Source organism: Centruroides sculpturatus, unplaced genomic scaffold (genome assembly GCF_000671375.1).
Source record: "Centruroides sculpturatus isolate CEXI.00-Female unplaced genomic scaffold, Cexi_2.0 scaffold1984, whole genome shotgun sequence".
Lineage (NCBI taxonomy): Eukaryota > Metazoa > Arthropoda > Arachnida > Scorpiones > Buthidae > Centruroides > Centruroides sculpturatus.
In genome coordinates this window covers 43,935-64,729 of record NW_019386117.1, presented here as the reverse complement: position 1 = coordinate 64,729, position 20,795 = coordinate 43,935, and the positions used below count along the sequence as shown (strand labels likewise).

At 32.2% G+C, this 20,795-nt stretch overlaps 2 protein-coding genes across 3 annotated transcripts in view; both read left to right on the top strand.

The window, feature by feature from the left end:
* The first annotated feature begins 1,220 nt into the window (after positions 1-1,220).
* Positions 1,221-5,022, top strand: LOC111613687. The gene is made up of 4 exons (XM_023355033.1): positions 1,221-1,350; positions 2,352-2,606; positions 2,690-2,724; positions 3,172-5,022. Exons 2-4 carry the CDS (start codon positions 2,579-2,581, stop codon positions 4,972-4,974), a joined length of 1,866 nt encoding a protein of 621 aa, XP_023210801.1. The 5' UTR covers positions 1,221-1,350; positions 2,352-2,578; the 3' UTR covers positions 4,975-5,022.
* Positions 5,023-5,765: 743 nt separating this feature from the next.
* LOC111613684 (xyloside xylosyltransferase 1-like) overlaps positions 5,766-20,795 on the top strand; it is a 22,437-nt gene continuing 7,407 nt past the window's right edge. The window contains exon 1 of one of the 2 annotated variants that reach the window (XM_023355029.1): positions 5,766-5,988. In XM_023355029.1, the coding sequence (XP_023210797.1) occupies positions 5,956-5,988 (33 nt within the window). In that variant the 5' untranslated portion in view covers positions 5,766-5,955. Of the gene's footprint in view, positions 5,989-10,172; positions 10,790-20,795 lie in introns of those variants that run through there. The other variant, XM_023355028.1, reaches the window with a different exon arrangement.

Sequence of the window (20,795 nt, the reverse complement as noted above, 5' to 3'; positions counted from 1 at the left end):
TGTCATCTGAAACTTGTCAAATACTAGTGGAGAGGGGTCCACATCAAATAAAAGAATTCGAGTTTCCTATTATTAAAGGAAGGCTATTATTCGAAAGTGTTGAGCAATGGTGAAGTCGTTGAGAGAAGTTGGTTGATTTATTCTGTTACAAATGATGCTGTTTTTTGCTATTGTTGTATTTTATTTGATAATTCGTCCGCTATTAGTGACTGGCCCAAAAAAAGGCTATTTTGACTGGGAAAATCTTCCAAGAACCCTGACAATCCACGAAAAGTCTGTAAATCACAGAAATGCATTTAGAGCATGGAAAGAATTGGACATTCGATTAAAACAGAAAAAAACTATTGACGCTGAATATCAGCGAATTATGGATATAGAAATTCAGCATTGGAAAGGAGTTCTAAAAAGAATTGTCAATAATTAGACTATTGGCCTCACAATGCTTAGCTTTTCGTGGAACAACTGAACATTTGTTTCAGCCTAATAACGGAAACTTCCTAAAGTTGGTTGAATTGCTTTCTGAGTTTGATCCAGTTATGGAAGAACATATGAGGAGAGTTCAACGCGAGTCTGATAAATGGTCTGTGACTTATCTAAGCAATAATATACAAGATGAATTGATAAATTTGATGGGAAATGTAATTTTAAGCAAAATTGTCGAAATAACAAAAATAGCTAAATATTTTTCGATAATCGCCGATTGTATCCCAGACGTAAGTCATATTGAACAACTCTCATTAACAATAAGAGTTATCGCTTTTAACACCATTCAAAATAAATATAAAATCGAAGAAATTTTTTTTTTTTTTTTTTTTTGAAGCTTGTGATTCAACTGGAGAGGGTTTGACAGAACTTATTCTGACACATTTGAAAAATTAGGTTTCGAGTTAAAATGGCTTAGAGGACAAGGCTATGACAACTAGTTGACCCTAAACACCGGAGTTCGATCGGGGGGAGTTCGCGCCTCACTCGGACGAGCTGGCAGCGGGAGTTTTTTCCGGGTTTTCCTCCTTGCCAATGACNTTAAGCTTTTTGACATTTTATAATAATTAAATATATAAAAAGTTTTTAATAATAAAATATCGTAACAGATAGCGCAACGAAAATTTTAAATGTTGCCGGGAAAGTTAAGCAACTCGTTGCTGGATTCTTTTTTTTTAAATAAATTATTTAAGCTTCTACATCTTAAAACACATTTTTCCTTTTAATTAGAAATATATATTATGTTGCAATAATTTGATCTTTAATTAAAGTTACATAAACTATAATTGATTGCTTGCTATTATGGTAGTTTATTTATGGGAATAATTTCGTCCATTTGCTTAACTTAAAAATATGTTAATCGTAAAGGTATTTACATATTAATTAAATTTACTTGAATATTATTTTATGATTTATGTATTAAAACAGCATATTGTTCTTGATTTTATTGTAATTTAAGAAAATTACGGACATTATATAATTCTAAATGATGTTAGTCTTTAATTACAAGTTCACAATTACAGTTTTTAAGCACAGATGACCTACGATCTCGTGTTTTAGGGTCTCAGATCTTGATTTAGTACAGTGGAATCACTGTACTAGATCAAGATCCGAGACTTTCACAACCTTTTCCCTATTTTCTGTGAACCTCTTTCAACAAAAAATACCTTCGAACCCGTCTAATCTAGAGTATACCCATAACATTTTTCTTTTAGATTTACTCATTAAGGTTAAGTGAATAACACTGGTAATTGGTTACTCTTAGGAGCTTATTTCCTTCCTTATAGAGTAGCCACAAAGTCCCTATGAATGCTATTGTGTCCTAAGTGTTCCTACTTACCTAGTCCCACGCACAGAATTTGAGGCATTGTAACACATTAAGTTGCCTAATGTTACAATGCCCCAAATTCTAGTTATATAAATGATAAATAGCCTTAAAAACTTCTTGTTATATACGGTAAAATACTAAAATATTTAAATAACTTAAGATAATTTCCTGTTTGTTTAAAAAATAATAATCTATCATTCTTTATCTGTAAAGAAACAAAATGTTACAACACTTGCTTAGTCATAACTGAGAGTATCATAGCTTATCTACTTACTTACTATCCTTATTATATATATATTTTCTTAAATATATTTTTATATTAATTGTATATAATCAGATTACATACAATATATTTTACTTTATATATAAGTAGAGTTATAATTAGCAATTTCTTGGTAGAAGATTACATTTCTCTGGAGTTCGCGATCTAACGGTTAAGTAATGTGTTTAAATCTTTAAAAAATGCTGCATTTTTTATTGTATGAATTGTATTTTCGATTATATTAAATATAATAGTGTTATATTTTGATAAAAACTGCAGGAAACCGTGAGTTTCTCTGACTTGTACTGTACTTCTACAATTTTACACAGTCATCATTTTGCAAAACGTTCAGATAAATACTTGAATACTTTATGAAATTCGAAAAGATTAGAAAAGAGCCAATGAAATTTCAGTTTAGTTACATTTTTTTCAAGTAATTTCACATATCCTTTTTAAAATTTCGACTGTTTAAGATCAAGAATTGGCATCTTACGAAGTACCTTAACATGCATAGAAACGCGCTGTTAATTTTAAGTAAGTTTTATGATTTTTTAAATTTACTTTTTAGAAATTTTCATTCAAAACTTTTCATTCTTTTGCTTGTTTTTTTCCCCCAGTTTCCTTACTTTCTACTAGTTTGGCAGGACAAAGAGTAAGTTTGCTAAATTCAAATAAAACGTATAAAATTGTTTATTAATGTTAAATTTGTTGTATTTTTTATGTTTAATATATAATTTTGTATATTATATTTAGTTAAATAGTATAAAATAGGATTAAAAGTAATTATATTAATAAACACAATAAAACAAAAGCCAGGCAAGTGTTCTCACACCCGCAAAAAAATATACTCTTCTGTGAGTATTTTTACATGTAAGAATCTTTAATTTATACCGATATGTGTGTATATACCTATATACACACATATCGGTATTCCTTATTAACATAATAATTCAATGGACTTTAATTAGAGAGCAATCTTTTACACATTGTTATATTATTCCATTTATTTTATTCTTAATATTTTATTTATAAACCAAATTTATGCATCAAAATCTTAAAAAAAATTATATAAATAATGTATTTTATATATATTTAACAGCCTGTAAGGATTCGTAAACTAACTCTTCCAGCGGGAGCAGGAAATCTCTTTGTTGAAATCGATACGACATTTTCTTGTGATGGAAAAGTGTATGGATATTATGCAGATGTCTACAATGATTGCAAAATATATCATGTTTGCCATCCTACATTCTCTCAAACAGGTAGTCGTATAGCTCTTCAGTATAGTTTCATGTGTCCGGAACACACAATCTTCGACCAAAAAACATTAATATGTGCAAGACCGAGTGTAGCCGTAACTTGCGATTCTGCTGAGGATTTCTACAATACTAATAAAATATTCCAACATAGTTCTATTTCGAATACTTCCCCAGAATCTAAAAATAAGATAAATGGTAAAATTGATGAAAGTAAGGATGACGAAGAGTGTATCGAAGAAGACGTAACTAGCGCAATTACAACTGAGGTAACTACAGAATTTCGCTTTCAGTTTCCTGAAGCAGAAGAAGTACATGCAAGCAATGGAGATAAAGAAAATGATGATAAATCTAGTGGTATTAATGCAAAAACACATATAGAAAACAGTTACTATAAACCGATTACAACCGTTTCAAATGATGCTAGTGACGGATTGATAACTCAGTCAACAAATGATAAGGAATTTTCATCCGGAGAAACACCTGATGAAATTTTCACAGACTTTATCCACGCTCAAAACGAAAATCTTGGAAGTAACACGGTGAAGAAAGCAACACAAGAATCTTCAGTGCTTACAGAGGAAGAAAACTTTAAAAAATTGCACGAGGATCAAACATTAAAGAGTTTTATTAAAGATGAGAAGATAACAACTTCTTGGCATCCTGAAGAAACAACTACTGAATCAAAGGTGACTTCAGCAGATATTGTTATTTACGATAGAAATCGCATAATGAAGATGTCTAGTGGTAGTTCGAAAGAAGATTTTAATACATTTAATCATCGAGAAATGAAACAATCTTCAAATACAACACAAGATGTCACTACAAAATCTTTCATTTCACACTTAAATCATCGATTCGAAGACTCTTCGAGTAATCAAAATTATTTTGAAGTCTTAGCCACAACTGAAGATCCTGATAATTCTGGAGCAATTCACTATTTCATCAATGCAACCAATCTAAAAATGGATATAATAAACAATTCGCGTGTTGCTAATAGCAAAAACTTGGAATTAAATGATGATAAAACTATAAATGATTCACCTAAGATGAGAATTATTGGTGACATCATAAATATTACAAGAGAATCTAAAGAAAAAATTGTTTCTAGAGACACAGCTTATGACTCCGCAAATTTAGATTATGTTCATACAGAAACTGCAGAAAACTTGAGCACAATGAATGATCCATTGTACCAAATAAGTGAACCTGAAACACGTAATCACAAGCCAGCGAATAGAAGTGAGACTGAAGCACATGGTGAAAGCTCAAGCACACGAGACGAACCATCGTATAGAAGTGAAACTAGTACACATGATGAAAGTGAAAAGTCTATAGTTTGTGAGTTGAAACAAAATACCAAAACTGAAGATCAAACTGCATCCAGAATCATCAAATATCCTCAATTAAGAGCCATGCAACCTGCTTCATCATCAGGTTTATTCGAATTTTCCTATCCCATCCCAGTGGCATACGCGATATCTATTCCAACTGTTCCGAATACAATGGCCGAATCTGAAAATTTTCGAAAATTCGCCCAACCTGTACAGTTTATTTATCCTTCTCATGTAATATTCCCTTCGAAAGAAAGAGGTGATTACGTTATTTCGAGAATTCAATACAAAGGGGTAGCTCCTACTAATTAAAAGAAAATTTTGTTAAAATAAAAACTAAAAGTTTTATTTTAAAAATTGATCGATCAATAAAGTAATTATTAAAAATAAATGTTGCTTTTCCTATTTTTTTTTTCTTAAATTTGCATAAATTTAAATGATCAAAATTCAATTTATTAAAGGTTTATGTGTATTTTCTAATGATCTAAAATTTGAATAGATCATCCCTGAGTATAAGGCGAAATATAAGTTAATTAATTAAAAAAAAAACCCCTAACAACGAGTTGCGTAACTTTCTCGGCAACAATAAATAATAATGCATGTGGCGCCATCTGTTATGATATTTTATTTAAAAACTTTTTCTATTATTAATTACGAGTAGAATGATCATTTAGGTGGCCAGATTTCGTGTCTCGATCTATCGTTTATAACACATGCCAGGACCGAATTTACGTATTCTGCGTAACACTGAATTATGCCTAATATTGGCAAGCGCCAAATCCGACAGAGAGCGCTGTTTTTGAGCCAAGATGGCTGCCGAAACAGGTAAGGAGCCGACCACGTGTTTGTTCAGTGTTTGAGCCAATTCAGTTTCTATCAGTGACGACTACTGCGAGGACCAAATGAAGAACGAATCATTGAATTTATGTCAAATTCTAGACTATATCGAACTAGACTATATAGAACAGGTAAGGAGCCGACCACGTAAACAATCACGTGGTCGGCTCCTTACCTGTTTCGGCAGCCATCTTGGCTCAAAAACAGCCCCCTCTGTCGGATTTGGCGCTTGCCAATAATATAAGTCATTTAGACTCATATTTTAAGGTGCATGATTCGGATTAGAAGATTTCCAATCGTAATTTTAATTCTTTTTGGAACTTGCAATGATCCTTTACTGAACTTTTCCACAAGATACAGAATTGTTAGTGAATACAGAAACAATAAATCAAAATTTTGTTACTAAAATTTCGAATTTGGAGAAGGAAAACGCCGTGATAATGAATAAGATTTCGAATGTGGAAAGTGTCGTTGAGGAACAAAATTCAGGTAAGGAAAAATTTATGTTATGTTATGATTGTTAATGGTTGTTGGGTAAATTTAATATTATTTAATACAACCATCCAAAGTTAATTCAACCCGAAAGATTACGTATTTAACTTAATAGATATTCTTAAAGATCTTAGTTTCCTAATGAAATCCTAAATTTCGCTGTGTTTTACCAGTTCTACCAGTTGTTTTTTTTATGGAATTTCGACTATAGTTTTTACATTTATTAATTACATTTATTGTTTTCTAATAGTAAAATATTTAGATATGCTTTTACATATAAATAACATAATCCTAAATTTATTTAATGAAAAAATCTTTATATTTTTTTAACGTGTAACATTATACAATCATATAATTTTAAAAACTATTTATTTAAGAAATTGAAGCTAGAATATATACAAATACTTTACCTATAAGTTAAGTACAGTACAGTTAAGATAATCGAATTTTGGAGGTAGTAAAGCCATTAACGACATCGAAACACACACATAAACATTGTTCTATGTCTATTTTTCGTTTTTGCTCCTTCATGTCACCAGAAAATTCATGTCTTCTAGCCTGTGAATTCAATTATAGTCGAGAATATCGAGTGAAAACTAGTGGTTGCTCAATGGATATTCCAATGGGAATTTCTCCGAATATCTTTATGAAGCGAAGGACGTAACATCAGTCATTTGTTTCGGTTAATGTTTGTGTGTCTTAAGACTCCTAACCTTTGCCTTTTGTCGAATTTTTGTGAAAATTTTCAGGGAGATTTATATATATTACGGGCATTGATGCTATTAAATTTCGGTGTTTATAGGTCGAAGGAGTGGGGAAGATTCTGGAGAAGATTTAAATGCGCTTACGATCTCAAAATCTACATTATATAAATGAAACTAATAGATTTATGTCTGTCTGTGTCTGTTCGGTAGATGGCGACACATCACGTACCAAATAGCAGCTCCCCGTCAAGCGATTATTTGTAAGAGTTGTACTATTGAAGTACAGTAGTATGTTTGAAGAACAAACATGGAAAAGTAATTAGTGAGAAATTAGCTAACTATACTGATAAGTTTTATTTATATCCATATATTTAAGAGAAAATGTGCATTTGTATGTGTATTAGATAAAGGGCTCTATAACGTTCACCAAATTTGGCATGAATATTCTTCGACACCTAGAAAAAATATTCCTTCCCAACCATCCCTAACGCTCCCCACACTTAAGCCCGAGCAATTTTGTGTTTTGCTATTTCATTATTGTAAATACTCGGGTCAATAAATGTACATTTTGCTTTTATCACCCTCTCCACCTCCAAACTCACTAATCTCACTTCCTCAAAAGCCCAATCAACGTCGCTTAACGAGCTCAAAAAATCTAATTTCTCTAATTATGGCCGTCGTCAGAAATAAAATAGATTTTTTGAGCTCGTTAAGACTGTCGTGTAATAAACCACAAAAGTTTTATTTACAGCATTAAAAATACATTTCGACTAATTTTCTATAACTGTCAGAAAATACATAATTCATAAATCCCGACAGACATCTTTTTTTCTTACATACTTCTTACGCTACATCAAACAAAATCCTGCAAACCGGATACCACATACAATTTCACTTCTACGTGTTTCTATGTTTAAGCCACTGAAACATCTTACACATTTCCAAAGGCAATAAAACATAATTTCCACCAGAACCAGCAGACCCCTAGAAAACCAGTATGACATTTAAAAATAAAGGCTGTAAAAAGTTTAGGGTCCAATGGGTGATAACACATTTAAAATTATTTAAAAAATACAAGAAATCTAAAATCCAATACCACTTTAAGTAGGCTACTCACTAAGAACTCGTACAACGGCTTTTGGTTTCTTTCAACCAAAACTTTGCCAATCAAGCCGCCATAGCAGGTTTGTTTCCCCACTATCTTCATTGCCTTCATGTCACTCTGTATTTTCCTTACAGCCTGTTTTTTTTTTAATTTCACTAATAATCATCTTAGAGTCTAACCATCTCCTTTCATACACTTCTACACATCTAGCCTTCCACACTGCTCTTTTATCTAGAGCGATGATTCAATTTAGCATGTAGGCATTTTCCTTACAGCTATACTTATATTGACATCTAATATTTTCCCGTACAAAACCACTTGTTCACAACCCAGTTCCACACGGCAGCAGCACTCTCAAATTCAAAGAAAATATGAAAGGTACGGACGAGATGAAACGACTTATTATTACATTTCCATCTCTCATTCTATGATAATCTCTAAAATAACTTCTTGTCATCATTGCATTCATTACAATACGCCAAGCAGTTTCTTCACACCCCGTGGGTACCACATGTATATTTTCCATATAACTTTCCAATCCCTATTTTCATTTACTATTACCATTATCCACGTCGAACTTTCCTTCTCTAACTTAAGGTTCAAACCATCTTTATGCTACTCTGGATGCCGGAATTGGCAAAAAGGTGATAGAGTTAGCAAACCTAGTGTACTATGAGTTGTTATTTAATTTCAATGAACAAGTATACAGACAAAAGAAAGGCGTTCTTGTGGATCCAGTGTCTGGTTTGTTATGTAAAACTTGTGTTACGCAAATTAGAGAAATATATTCTTAATGAATTCATCAGTGATATGTTCTATAAAAGATATGTATGATTAACAAGAAAGACAGAGCTCAACAGAATCAAGAAAATGGCTTCAAATCAGGGATACACAGCTATTAAACTCTTTCCTCCCCGTAGACACTGTGAGGGCTTCCTTTAACAAGCCAATTATGAGTTCGGCCAGGCCCACAATAGGGCGGTCGGGTGGTGAGGAACGGGGGCCCGACATATCCTGACTGATTCAAAAAATTCCTGGGGCTTTTACGACCCGTCCGGATTCGATCCTCCAAAGCGAAAGGATTCCATCTTTACCGCTCGGCCATCCGCCCATTAATTATTCGACAAAGAAAGCGATTTGAATACAGTACGATGTATGATGTCACAGGCTGAAGGCTCTGTAGTAAAATAGGATGAAGTGGACATAGCACTTAGGTAGACACTCTCCGAGAGTAGCAATTTGTGCTGAAAAAATTGAAGAATACAAGCAAAGATATACAAGCAAATTGGTAGATCAATTCCTTAATGGCAGAAACCCCTAGTTTTCTTCTAACCTTATGGTAGTCGTGTGGATAAAACCACCGAACAATGGTGGTTTGATCATGGGTTCGCGCCTGGCCAATGAGTCGATCGTGCGAAGTTTTCCGGCTTTTTTCACGTTAGTAACACATAAATAATGGCTAATTTCACGTAGAAAGTACTCCCGGGGCATCGCCCACATGTCGCGTTGTCGCAAACAAATAAAACCTGAAAATACAATAGACCCCCCCTATAACACTGTTGATAATTCCGTTTTATATGAATTCCATGTTGTACGAGTCACTTATATTTTACAAATACGTGTGCCGGGCTGTGAACGGCTCACGTATTTGTAAAATCTATGTGACTCGTACAACATGGAATTCATATAAAATGGAATTATCAACAGTGTTATAGGGGGTCTACTGTAAATGCTTTCAGCCTATTTTATAGACTTAAACTTATCTATCAGCCATCGGCAATGGCCTAAAATTGGCCATCATCTCAACAACTCTCTGCCGAGTGGATTACGATTATTATTATTTAATTTTAATTATTATTAAATATTAATTTTATAACTATTTGTTTACTAGTTTTTAAAATTTTTATAAATCGGATTATATATAGTAATCTATTTTTATTTTTAAAAAAATATAGTTGAAATTTACGTTAATTTTTTAAAAATATTATTTCACTTGTTTTATAACACAATTAAATAATAATTTAATTAATGTTTTTAAAATATAACCATTTAATTACAATTAGTAAATAGGCCTAAAAACCAATAATAGTCGTTTATTTACATCAATGTTTTCCCTCTAGCATTATCAGTTCTTAAATTTATATTTTTAATTAACACATTTCTGAATAAAATATATATATGTTTTTTTTTAATATAATTGTAATAATTAATTAAGAATATACGGAAATTTTAAAAAAATGTCACGGAATTTTTTTTACCCGATAGTTTTTTTTTTACCAGAAATTCCCTAAAAATGTATACATTTAGGGAAAAGTTTTAAACTCGAAAGTGAGTTTTTCCTCGGAAATTCCCTAAAAATGTAAACATTTAGGGAAAGTTTTTTTTTTCGTTGAAAGTGAAGGGTGGACACGTAATGGCGTCCGATGGGGGACGGAGGCGATGAAAAAGGTGTTCGTTGCGACTGTATGCGACACCGGTTTTCTTTTAAATTTAATTCGATTAAGTAATGGAAAGGTAAATGTGACGTTTGCAACGAGAATTTTCTTTCAAAAAAGGTGATGAAGTTGTCTCGAAGCCATTCATGGCTCAGACGAATCGTCTACGTCGTCACTTATTCAAAATCCCTTTCTTCTTATGCATAGTTTGCGTTGTATATTTATTATTTCAATCAAAAGATTTCAAAGCCAAGTATCAAACTAGATCAGACCAATATACAGTGTTCAATTCTACCGTGTTCAATGCTAGTTCTGTCATTGAGTCATACAAGTTTCATTGGAGCAATTCTTCACAGTCAATTGAAATTGTTATGTTGTTTACTCATGTGCAGGATCACATTAGAATGAAAGACAAACTTATCATATGCTTATCGTCACTGTTCGAACATACAACGACCCCGTTACATATTCTACTAATTACTGATGATTCCAGTTTGCCTATTGCTAGAGACGTCTTGCTTGAAGTTACTGCTAAATATTCTAATAAATTGCAGGTGAGTATGTGTTAAATGTAAAAGTGCGGTAGGTACGCAGACTTCGTTACGCTCGTAACGAATATGGTCGAGTTTTGTGTAGTAGGTACGAACCGTGCGTACTGACTAATCAAAATGCCGTCGTATTCGTTACTTAACGAATGCCGTAGAGTTTACGCAGACAGAATTTTGTCGACGTGGTTGTAATAATTCTGTTTGCTTAACGTAACCTTGGAGAAAATGCCCTTCGAGACTCGCTGCAAACGTGTTGTCGAGTAAGTCTTGGCTGGGAGCTGCGTGTTATCCGAGCGGGGTATGGATAATTTAATGTGCCAGTTGTGGCACAAGACTAGCATAACTTGCACTAGGTGAGAACCCGATGCTGTTGTGGGGAGTTTTTTTTTTTTTCCGGTATGCAAGCATGTTTAGCATGTACGTTCAATTGTTAAATCTGTTATTGACATGCTTATTGTGCATCGAAATGCACTGGCACCTTGACTATACTATTGACTCTGTTTTTGAGACGGATGCCACTTGCAGAAATAGCTTTTTGGATGAGAAAGTAAATAAATCGTAATTTTCTTGTTTTCTAATAAATGTATTTAATGGCTTTTCTTTTAATAACATTGAAAAAAATGTGTGGAGATATAGCAGAAATGGCATCGTTATTATTATATCACTGTTCCAGAAAGCATTATCGACTATCGTTGGAAAAAAATGTCGCTTTCGGTGACAACTGCTCAGCACGTTGATGAATGAAAAAATGTGTAGCATGTGAGTTATATATGACTCCGTTGCAAGTATGTGTTTGTAAGTTGGTTTGTTTATAACTCACAATTTACTATTGAAACATTGTGTATTGATAGCTGATGGCATGGGGATAATTTGAGACCAGTATTTAGAATGATTCATACAGTGTAGAATCATGGTGCTCTACAAAGCAATAACTGACAAGAGTATTCACTTGAGCCAAATATGCAGGTTTATTGCATTCACCATATATACATAAATAACAGCCATGGCTCTAGTGTTTAACTATCCTGTTAAAAAAAAAAAAAAAAAAATTTTCCTAGGGCCAGTCAACATGCTAAAGAATGTGTATACTAGTGATCCAAGTGAAAGATACAGGTTATATAATTAGTCATTCTTGCCGTTACACATTGCAGCAGCCTGGCCAAGATTTATGAAACATATTATAAATTATGTAACAATTATCTTCAGGAAAGTATGTAGCATTTATGCTATCTGTAATGACTTCTAATAGTAAGATCTTTATGATAAGAAGACGAAGTAATGCTTGAAGGTTGTTTTCTCCAATATTATTGATGTTTGACAAATATTTAATTGTTACCAGATTAAGTTGCAGATATTCAGTCATGTTCAGATTTATGCAAATAGTGATGACGACAAATGAATATTTGCATATTATAGTTCTGGAATAACTGACTCCTTAAGGATGCATCCACACGTTTGCTATTCACTGAATGCCAAATAATTTTGCATTTGTCGAAGTGTGTGTACATTTGTGCTTGCCAAATTTACACACATACACGAATATTCATCTCCATTGATTCAGCACAATTTTCTGACAAGATGAGGAAATGGCAAATGCCAAATATTCACCATGAGTATAAACCATCCGTACTATTCAATACAGTATTTGCAGAATGTGTGCTCAGTACTCAGTGAGCAACGAATGTGTGGATGCACTCTAAGGTTATAAAGATATTAGCATTAGCATAGTGCTTTATCAGTTGTTTGGAGTCAAAAATTACTTTTATGGTGCTACAAAAGTGTTATTAAGCTAGATTATATTAAGCTGATAAATGTTACATTTCTAAGAATATTTGCATGTTAATCTGATCATATTATTATCTAATATATTTGAATAAGAAATTTCACTTTCTTCATTTTCATGATAGTGACAAAATTTCATAAATTTTAATATCATCCTACCTAATCTGAATTATAGATTTTTATAATAAATATAAAAATGATTAAATATTCATTAGCTTCAATATTTTTGCCATTAAATTGCATCATAATATCCAACATATCCAACCTATCTTCAACATAACGAATACTGTATTTACTCAATAATCTACACACTTTTTCTCAAAAAATTATGGCAAAAAGTCAAAATCCACAATTTATTCAAAATAAATTTGATGATGCAAACCATGAAATTTAGTGTGCTTTTAGTCACTAAGTATTTTGCTTGCTTTGCTAGAGATGAATTTTTCTTATCAACTGGATAACTTTGCTTAAAATAATGACCATCTATACTCAGTAGTTACAAGCAATATTATTAAATGTTTTTGTGTAATTAATTTCATGAAAATGAGGATAAATAAAGACTCCGTATGGACTTGTAAACTGCCGTATTGAATGCTACGAAACAGTGAGAGTGAAGATTGCTGTTGTATTACAACCATAAATTAGTCAAGTTTTTTTCCTTTTTTTTTTTTTTTTAAACTGGTATATTAAAAAATAAGGTATGCAAGTTATTCAAGTAGATATACTGTATTTTTGAAAGCAGGAAACTGTTGTTCATGGCCACATTGAGTTCTTGATTTGGCAGAGTAGAAAATAAACAAAAACAGAACTTGTTAAATTAATTTTCATCCTGCAATGAATGTAAAGATTCTTATGGACATATTCTGACAAATGTAAAGGATCCTTTCCTTAGATTTTTTGTTTCCTACTTATCTCACTTAGTAGAATTATTACATGCATTAATTGAAGTAGCTATTTTTAGGTCTTTTGCCCAAATTTTCAAAATCAAGGTATTGATTCTTTCGGATTCATTGGTGGTTTCTCTTTTTATTTCCAATTTTAATTTTGTTTTAAAACATTCTATAAATCGCTAAAAATTTCTTTCAAATATGAGTTTACAATTGAAAACAACTCATCCGTAAAAAGACAGCTGCCATTCTATAGCGAAACCATATTGCAGAAACATGTCCCCGTTACTCATCTTTATATGTCTTTTTCACTTTCTTTTAAATGTTTCTTGTCCTATAAAACTTTCTTTCAAAATGTCTTTTGTGTCCGCCTTTAGTTCAAGTCATCCCTTGGGGTCCAAAGTAATTTCTTTAATTATTCTATAATGTTACTTAAGACAATGAAAATGATTCTGAATATACACTGTTTTTGGTCTCAAGAATTAGCATACAAAATACTTCTGCATTTTAATAGTGTTTTTATAATAAAATTTTATTTATTTATTTGTCATATTCATTTGCCAAAAAAGTTGAAAGTGGATAAGATGTTTTAAAATTAAACCCTTCAGTTAACACATGCATTAATTCAACTTTTAGCTAGAGAAAGATTACCCATTTAATTTAAAATCTGCAGTAGTCATCTCCTAGTGTATGTTTGCATAATCGTAAATTAATAATAAATGATGATGATAATTTAATATTCACAAACTTTTTAGAAAAAATGTTGTTTCTATGTCTGAATGTTCTTATTTTTTCATCATTTAACTTGCTTATTTCCCTATAACTCAATAATTGAATTTTAAGCAGCTCTGATTACATCATAAATGTGATGAATTTACCCATTTATTAATGTTTATGGAACAATTGAATAATTCATTAAAAATTTTAATGTGGACATTTCATTATAAGTTTTAGTTGACTAGATGTGAGACAGATTGCTGTAGATCAGATTTGAATCCAATCTGGACCTTTTACAGTTTATCGTGGATAGTATGGATTGCGGCATCATCTTTTCTCTCTAGCCCATAGTAATCAATTCCATTAATCCACTCATTGGTGTAATTTTGACAGCTTATACTGCTTCACTGATGCCTCGTTAATCGTTTGCTTTAACATGATTTTATATACTGTAACCAATGATCAGTGTAAAAAAAGAGGTCTGAAGTTTCAATTAATTCAAAACTTCTTTAAGTATATTTTCATCGTAAACTCTTCGATTAAATTTCTTACAATCAATGTTACCGAACTAACTAAATCCAGTTATGAATGTTCTAGCTTGTCTTTGAATGCAAATTCTTTCAAAATAAAATGAATCAAACTAGTTGTTTTAGAGAGATTTTTATATAAATTTAAAGAATAACTGTTTAAGAAATGTTTGAAAGGAAGCAAAAATATAATGAATCAGTAATAGCTTCCACATAAATGTAGCTATAAATTAGCAATTCCAACAAACTACAAAGCAAATGGTACAAGTTTGCTTACATTGGTGCTTTGTGTTGTTAATTTGATACAGATTTACACTATTTGCAAAATTAGTCAATGCAAATTATATTAGTCGGGTTTTAAGAAAAGAATTTGGTTAATATTATTCTTATTGGATTGTGTTTGCAAACTCTAGCATTCATTTTTTTCTCCTCAGAATCAGTTTTACTGTTTATAAAAAGAAAATTCAACAATAATTGTAAATAATTATGAATGTATCTGTATTGCTGGAAGTTCAGAAAAATGCAAACATATTTGTATATTATATTTTGTTTGCTTTTGGGTTAGTTGCATTTTAAAATATAGTCTTATAAATAAAAATAAGTTGGATATTAGCTAAGATATTCAATTTCAAAATTTAACATGCAGCTCTAACAGTGATACTCGTGTAACACTGTAATGCTGTTAGTGTTGAGGCAAATATCTGCGACATGTTATTTCTGATTTTTTTTTTCTTGCTAGAAAAACTTTTTGCTATTATTTTAGATGTAAATTTTTGGCATTTCCATTCTTATTTGTTAACATTGATTTGTCAGATATTAAAAACAAACTATATTTGCATATTCCTTGTGTTAGGTTCTGTGCTTGTTTGAGACCATTAAATATTATGACTTTGAAGCTTTCAGTTTATTAAGATTTCACTAAATTTATTTTGATTTTTAATATATTATTAGTTTTTTTGGGTATGTATCTAAGCTTTTTCTTAAGAATCATACTGGAATAATTTCTTTATTACAAATTAAATTCTGATTCATAAAATATGTCTAATGAGTTAAAAAGGTTCTTAGCCTTTTCTGTTCTACAGACCACTTTCAGTCAGGTGAAGGTCATGAATCTCTTCTTGGAATAGTGATTTTAAATGCATAAAATGAAATTACAAAAGAAACCAGTTATACAGAAAAACATATGATACAGTAATATTTATGTACTACTTTCTTAATACAATAATAAACAATACGTTTAGAATATAGGAAAGTTAAAGTTGATTTTTACACTTTCAAGCCCATGTACCCCTGGTTAAGAATTCCCGAATTAAAAAAATCATGCTGGAAAGAATGTTTTCATCTTTTATTCTAGAAAAATAAAATTTGGATCATCTTGAAAAGGGGTAAAATGTATCATACATAGTCCAGAAAGTTAGAACTGCTGACACTTCAGGATTTTCCAAATTTTGTTAGCTATTGGCTCATTTTTTTCCTTTCACATTGTTATTTAGTTCAGTATAATCTTATTTTGCATTACAGAAGACTTTATAGGAAGATAACTACCAGATTATATCAGGTTGCCTGAATTTTGAATTGGATTTGAGTCTTTGGATGTATTAACTTTTACATATATTGAAAGTGTTTGATAGTCTTTACAAAAATTCATTTAAAACAATTATCACACTGTAAAATATCAAAGTATTTACATGTCATATAAATATCATTATATGACATTATAATCATGTCAATACAAGACTTGTGTAATTAAATATGTCTTATTTTTGTTGGGAAAGTGATGCACGGATAATGTTTTATCTTTCTGTCTTAGTTCTCATACATTATGGTGCATGTCAATCTTTTGAGCCTTTTTCGACCATCCTAATTCTTAAAATGCAGGTTGTCTGTCTTTCTTCATTTGTTTGTTTATTAACTAATTAGAACTAACTAACTAATTTATGGCAACACAACACTTGGGCGATCTGACTAGGGGTATGCCTTCCAGAAGGTCTTTGTAAGGGGAACTGGCCCCTATTCAGGCATTACAGACATGGAGAAAACCCGGAAAACTCCATGTGACTAGCCCATTCTAGTGAGGCGCAGACCTACAACTGAACTCCCAGTGTTCAGGGAATGGAACCGCTTGGCCACTGGTGAGCCCTTGTGCTAATTAGAATTTTTTTTATACAGGTATACCTCGACTTACGTCGTTCCCGATTATACGTCGTTTGTCAAAAAAGTATACGAAAAAATAAAAATCAAGTTTAAGTCATTTTATTCGACTTTACGTCCGTCCGCCACAAATATTGAAGTTGTAATATCACTAGAAAAGTGTTTAAAGCGCACAAAATCATATTAAAATATACACATTTACAAGTATGTACTGTATTTACAGTACAGTACATGCATTCGTAAATTTAGATTACTTTTTTCTGTACTCTATTAAAAACTAAAATTTATTTGTTTGTAAGCTTAAAATAGATTCTTATTAACCATATATTATTAAAAATGCATTAATAAATAAAATACAGAACTGGGAATAGTAATTTATGGTTTAGCCTAGTGACAAGTAGATTCGGAGACAAGTAAATTCGACTTACGTCGTTTTTCGACTTAAGTCGTTTTCCTGGAACCAATTACCGACGTAAGGCGAGGTATACCTGTATATTATTATTTATCATGTTATGTGTTATGTCTCCAAAGTTCAGCGAATTCATCACAAAAGAATAAGTTATCAGGAAACACGTCAGAGATGAGTAGTCACGTGACCGAATAGCACCAACAAATGTCACGTGACAATCTTCGTACTCGTCCGCCGTCCTATGTGCCACTCCGTAACGAAAACAACGTTAAGCAATGGCGTCTTCGAACGGGGTACACTAGGTAAGTATTACGACAATTTTTTGTTTATAACATATTTTATATGGGTTATTCCCAAAAAATTATACGTGTTTTGAAAATATTCGAGTCGAATTAGTCTAGAATCGATTAATTTTATGGAAGAAAACCTTTCAAACAGCCGTACCCCTAAACTGCATAAGTGCTAATTGTTCTAATGTATGAAAAATAGGTCTTCTCACATCTGATCCCATTTGAAAATTGTCACCGCACACTACTGATTTGTTTATACGTAAAGTAAGTCAGTAGGCTACACTCAATATAAAAATATCCAGTAAGTTCAGCCCTGATATATTTAGTGAGTTTGGGGTTAAATTTTCGACTAAAGATATTTATTTTTCTAGATTTAAAAAACAGTTACAAACACTGACTAATGAACTTCGTTTGTATTATTCAAAATGATAATTTACACTATATTGTTTAGAAAGGAATTTAGAAAAAAACTCACCTCCTCTATCAATCAGTAATTTAACACATTCTGCGTGTCCGTTGGAGGCAGCTATTTGTAAAGGAGTCCTGTAGTTTTTCGATGCATAGAATAGACTCTTGTTGTATTCCGCGGCATTTATAGGTATGCCGGCATTTAATAAGCTTAATACCTGAAAATAATCACCATTGGCAGCTGCGTCAACTAAAGCTTTGCCTCTTTCCACTTTTTCGAAATATCCCTTGCATCTCACAGAAGCCATCTTGGAACTTCTCACCACTGCCGGATAATGTTTCGTCACTTACAAAATAAATGCTCGCTTTATCGATACATGGGACAAACTTATATTGAAAGCGACAATTCGGTACAATTACAGCTTGTGCTTATAAGGTATTTTGAAAACGTGCGGCTAAATATCCAGATGGCACAAAGCGCTGATTGGTCAGCTGAATGACGTCACCCACCGAAGTATAGATTATATTTTGTCGTCGTCAGTACGAATCATGACGAAATAGATTATTTTTTTTTAGTTGTCGTAATATGGAGTGATGAGTATAAAGTGAAAATACAGCTGATTATTTTTTTTTGAACATTTAACTTAATACTTGATCTTTATGCATCTCTGAACCAAATCGTACACAATAGATCATTTTAATAGTGCGATTAGTGTTTTAAATTTACGTGCTCAGATAATAAATAACAGAAAATTTATACTGTTACAGATATTATTCATAAAAAGTTCGAGAAAGAATGAAATTTATAATTAAAATAAGTCAGAATCAGTAGCGTAGCGTAGTGGGGGCGGCAGGGGCGGCAAAATTTCACAATAAATACAGTAGAGCATCGATTATCCGACTCAATTGGGGACTGGGGTTGGTCGGATAATTGAAAAGTCGGATAACCGAAAAGTATGAAAAAATCCATTATTAGTGTAGTATATTATTATATCCCATGTAATTAGTATATTAGTGTATTAGTATATCGCTATTAACCTACTTTGCGTTGAATTTTCATCGAAGTTAAGCCTAACAAAAATTTTTTAAAATAATAATCGTCTGTATTGTATTGTTTAAAAATTAGAAAATTAAGCCACGTTTAAATACTGGCTCCCTTTCATGGTTGAATGAGTGTTGCCAACTAAACCACGTAAAAATAATATTAAAGTAGCCAAGACATAGCCAAATATTGTAGTGCCACATCACTAGTGGACATTTGAAATTTGCCGACTAGGACGGTCGGTTAACCAAGGTGTTGGTTAATCGGAGGTCGGATAATCGAGGCTCTGCTGTATATAGTTCTCTGTGTGTATGATGGTGCCTGCACAGTAGCAATGTAAATGTTCACTGCTGTAATGTCAAGTAGTCTATAATGGAACCTATGACATTATAGCAGCAATGATAGTTCAAAATGAAGCTTCAAGGTGTAATGCAAAACAGTGCTGTTAAGGACTTGACTATGATAACACACACAAAACGTCTGTTATCATAGATTACAGATGCATGGTGGGTTATGCCTCAAAAATGTATATCAGAGTGTGAATGAACCTGAACTTGGACATCCATCAGTTGTAGAAATGTAGATGCAGGTCATAGCCATAATGCTGCAGATTAATCAGTGCTACACAATTCATGAGAGTGCACTGAGGCTAACCTGTCTCATGTAACAGTACTGCATATTCTTAAGGTTCACATGAGAAAAACTGCATCTCATTGGTTCCGTGTGCTCTCAATAAAGTGCAGAAATGGCAACATTAAATGGAGGCCGCTTGTTCCCCATTTGCAATGATTCCATATGTGAAGATCTGATGTAAGTCTGATGTGAAAAGTCATGAAGACTTTTTACATCAGAATATTGCAATCATCAAAGTATGGGCTTGAGCACAAGTCCAAACTTAAATGTCAGTTCTGTGAGTGATGGTGTTACAGTTGTCGAAAGTGAAGTAATCCAGTAATGCAAAGGTGATGATCATTGCTGCAAACAACTGTGCTAGTGTTATTCTGACACACAGTTAACCTCTAGATAGAACTGTCAATGCACAGTATGATGAATATTTCATGCAACACAATCTGCGACGAGCGCCTCACAGGAAACAAAATTATACTTTCAGATCAATCTCCCTATGATTTTGCATGACATATTACTTGTCAGTTTGTTTCCAAAGATGAAGGAACCTCTTCACTTTAAGATAGCACAGGTCAACAGTGATTTTGGTGCCCAGGTATTTTGAGCTGATTTCATATGAATTTGATGTCCTGAATTCAAATATGGCATTAGTTTTTGCCTAGGAGCTCTAATTTTTAAGATATAGCATTTTAGCGAAATATATGTTTCAATATCTTAAGTTAAATCCATGGATCAAGTAAAAAAGTTAAACACGGAATTTTTATTATTATATTATGCAAGTATTATTCTATACAAAGATAGAGGAAAAAGTCATCAATAAAACTAAACAGTTACACATTGAGGAAGCTTCATTTCCGTGACTTTTGTGAATGTATTTTGGAGCAATCCCTTTTTTAAACGCCAGCAGTAATCTGCCATCATATGCGTATCCATCTTCCTTGGTAGCGGTCCTCCATAGTTTTAATATCCTGGTGAAATCTTTCACCTTGTTCTTCACTGGTGTCTCCTAAATTTTCAGGAAAACGATCTAAGTGACTGTGTAAATAGTGCACCTTAATACTCATATTACACCCAAGGAATTTGAAACTGTTAAGCATCTCGTTTACCAGTTCAACATAATTTTCAGCTTTGCGTTTGCCTAGAAAATTTCTGACAACTGCAACAAATGAAGT

What these genes read in the sequence shown, in the direction of transcription:
- LOC111613687 (XM_023355033.1), top strand. Translation starts at nt 2,579, where the DNA reads ATGCATAGAAACGCGCTGTTAATTTTAA. An exon ending in AAACGCGCTGTTAATTTTAA is followed by an intron (nt 2,607 to 2,689) that starts GTAAGTTTTATG and finishes TTTTTCCCCCAG; the next exon opens with TTTCCTTACTTTCTACTAGT. An exon ending in CTAGTTTGGCAGGACAAAGA is followed by an intron (nt 2,725 to 3,171) that starts GTAAGTTTGCTA and finishes TATATTTAACAG; the next exon opens with CCTGTAAGGATTCGTAAACT.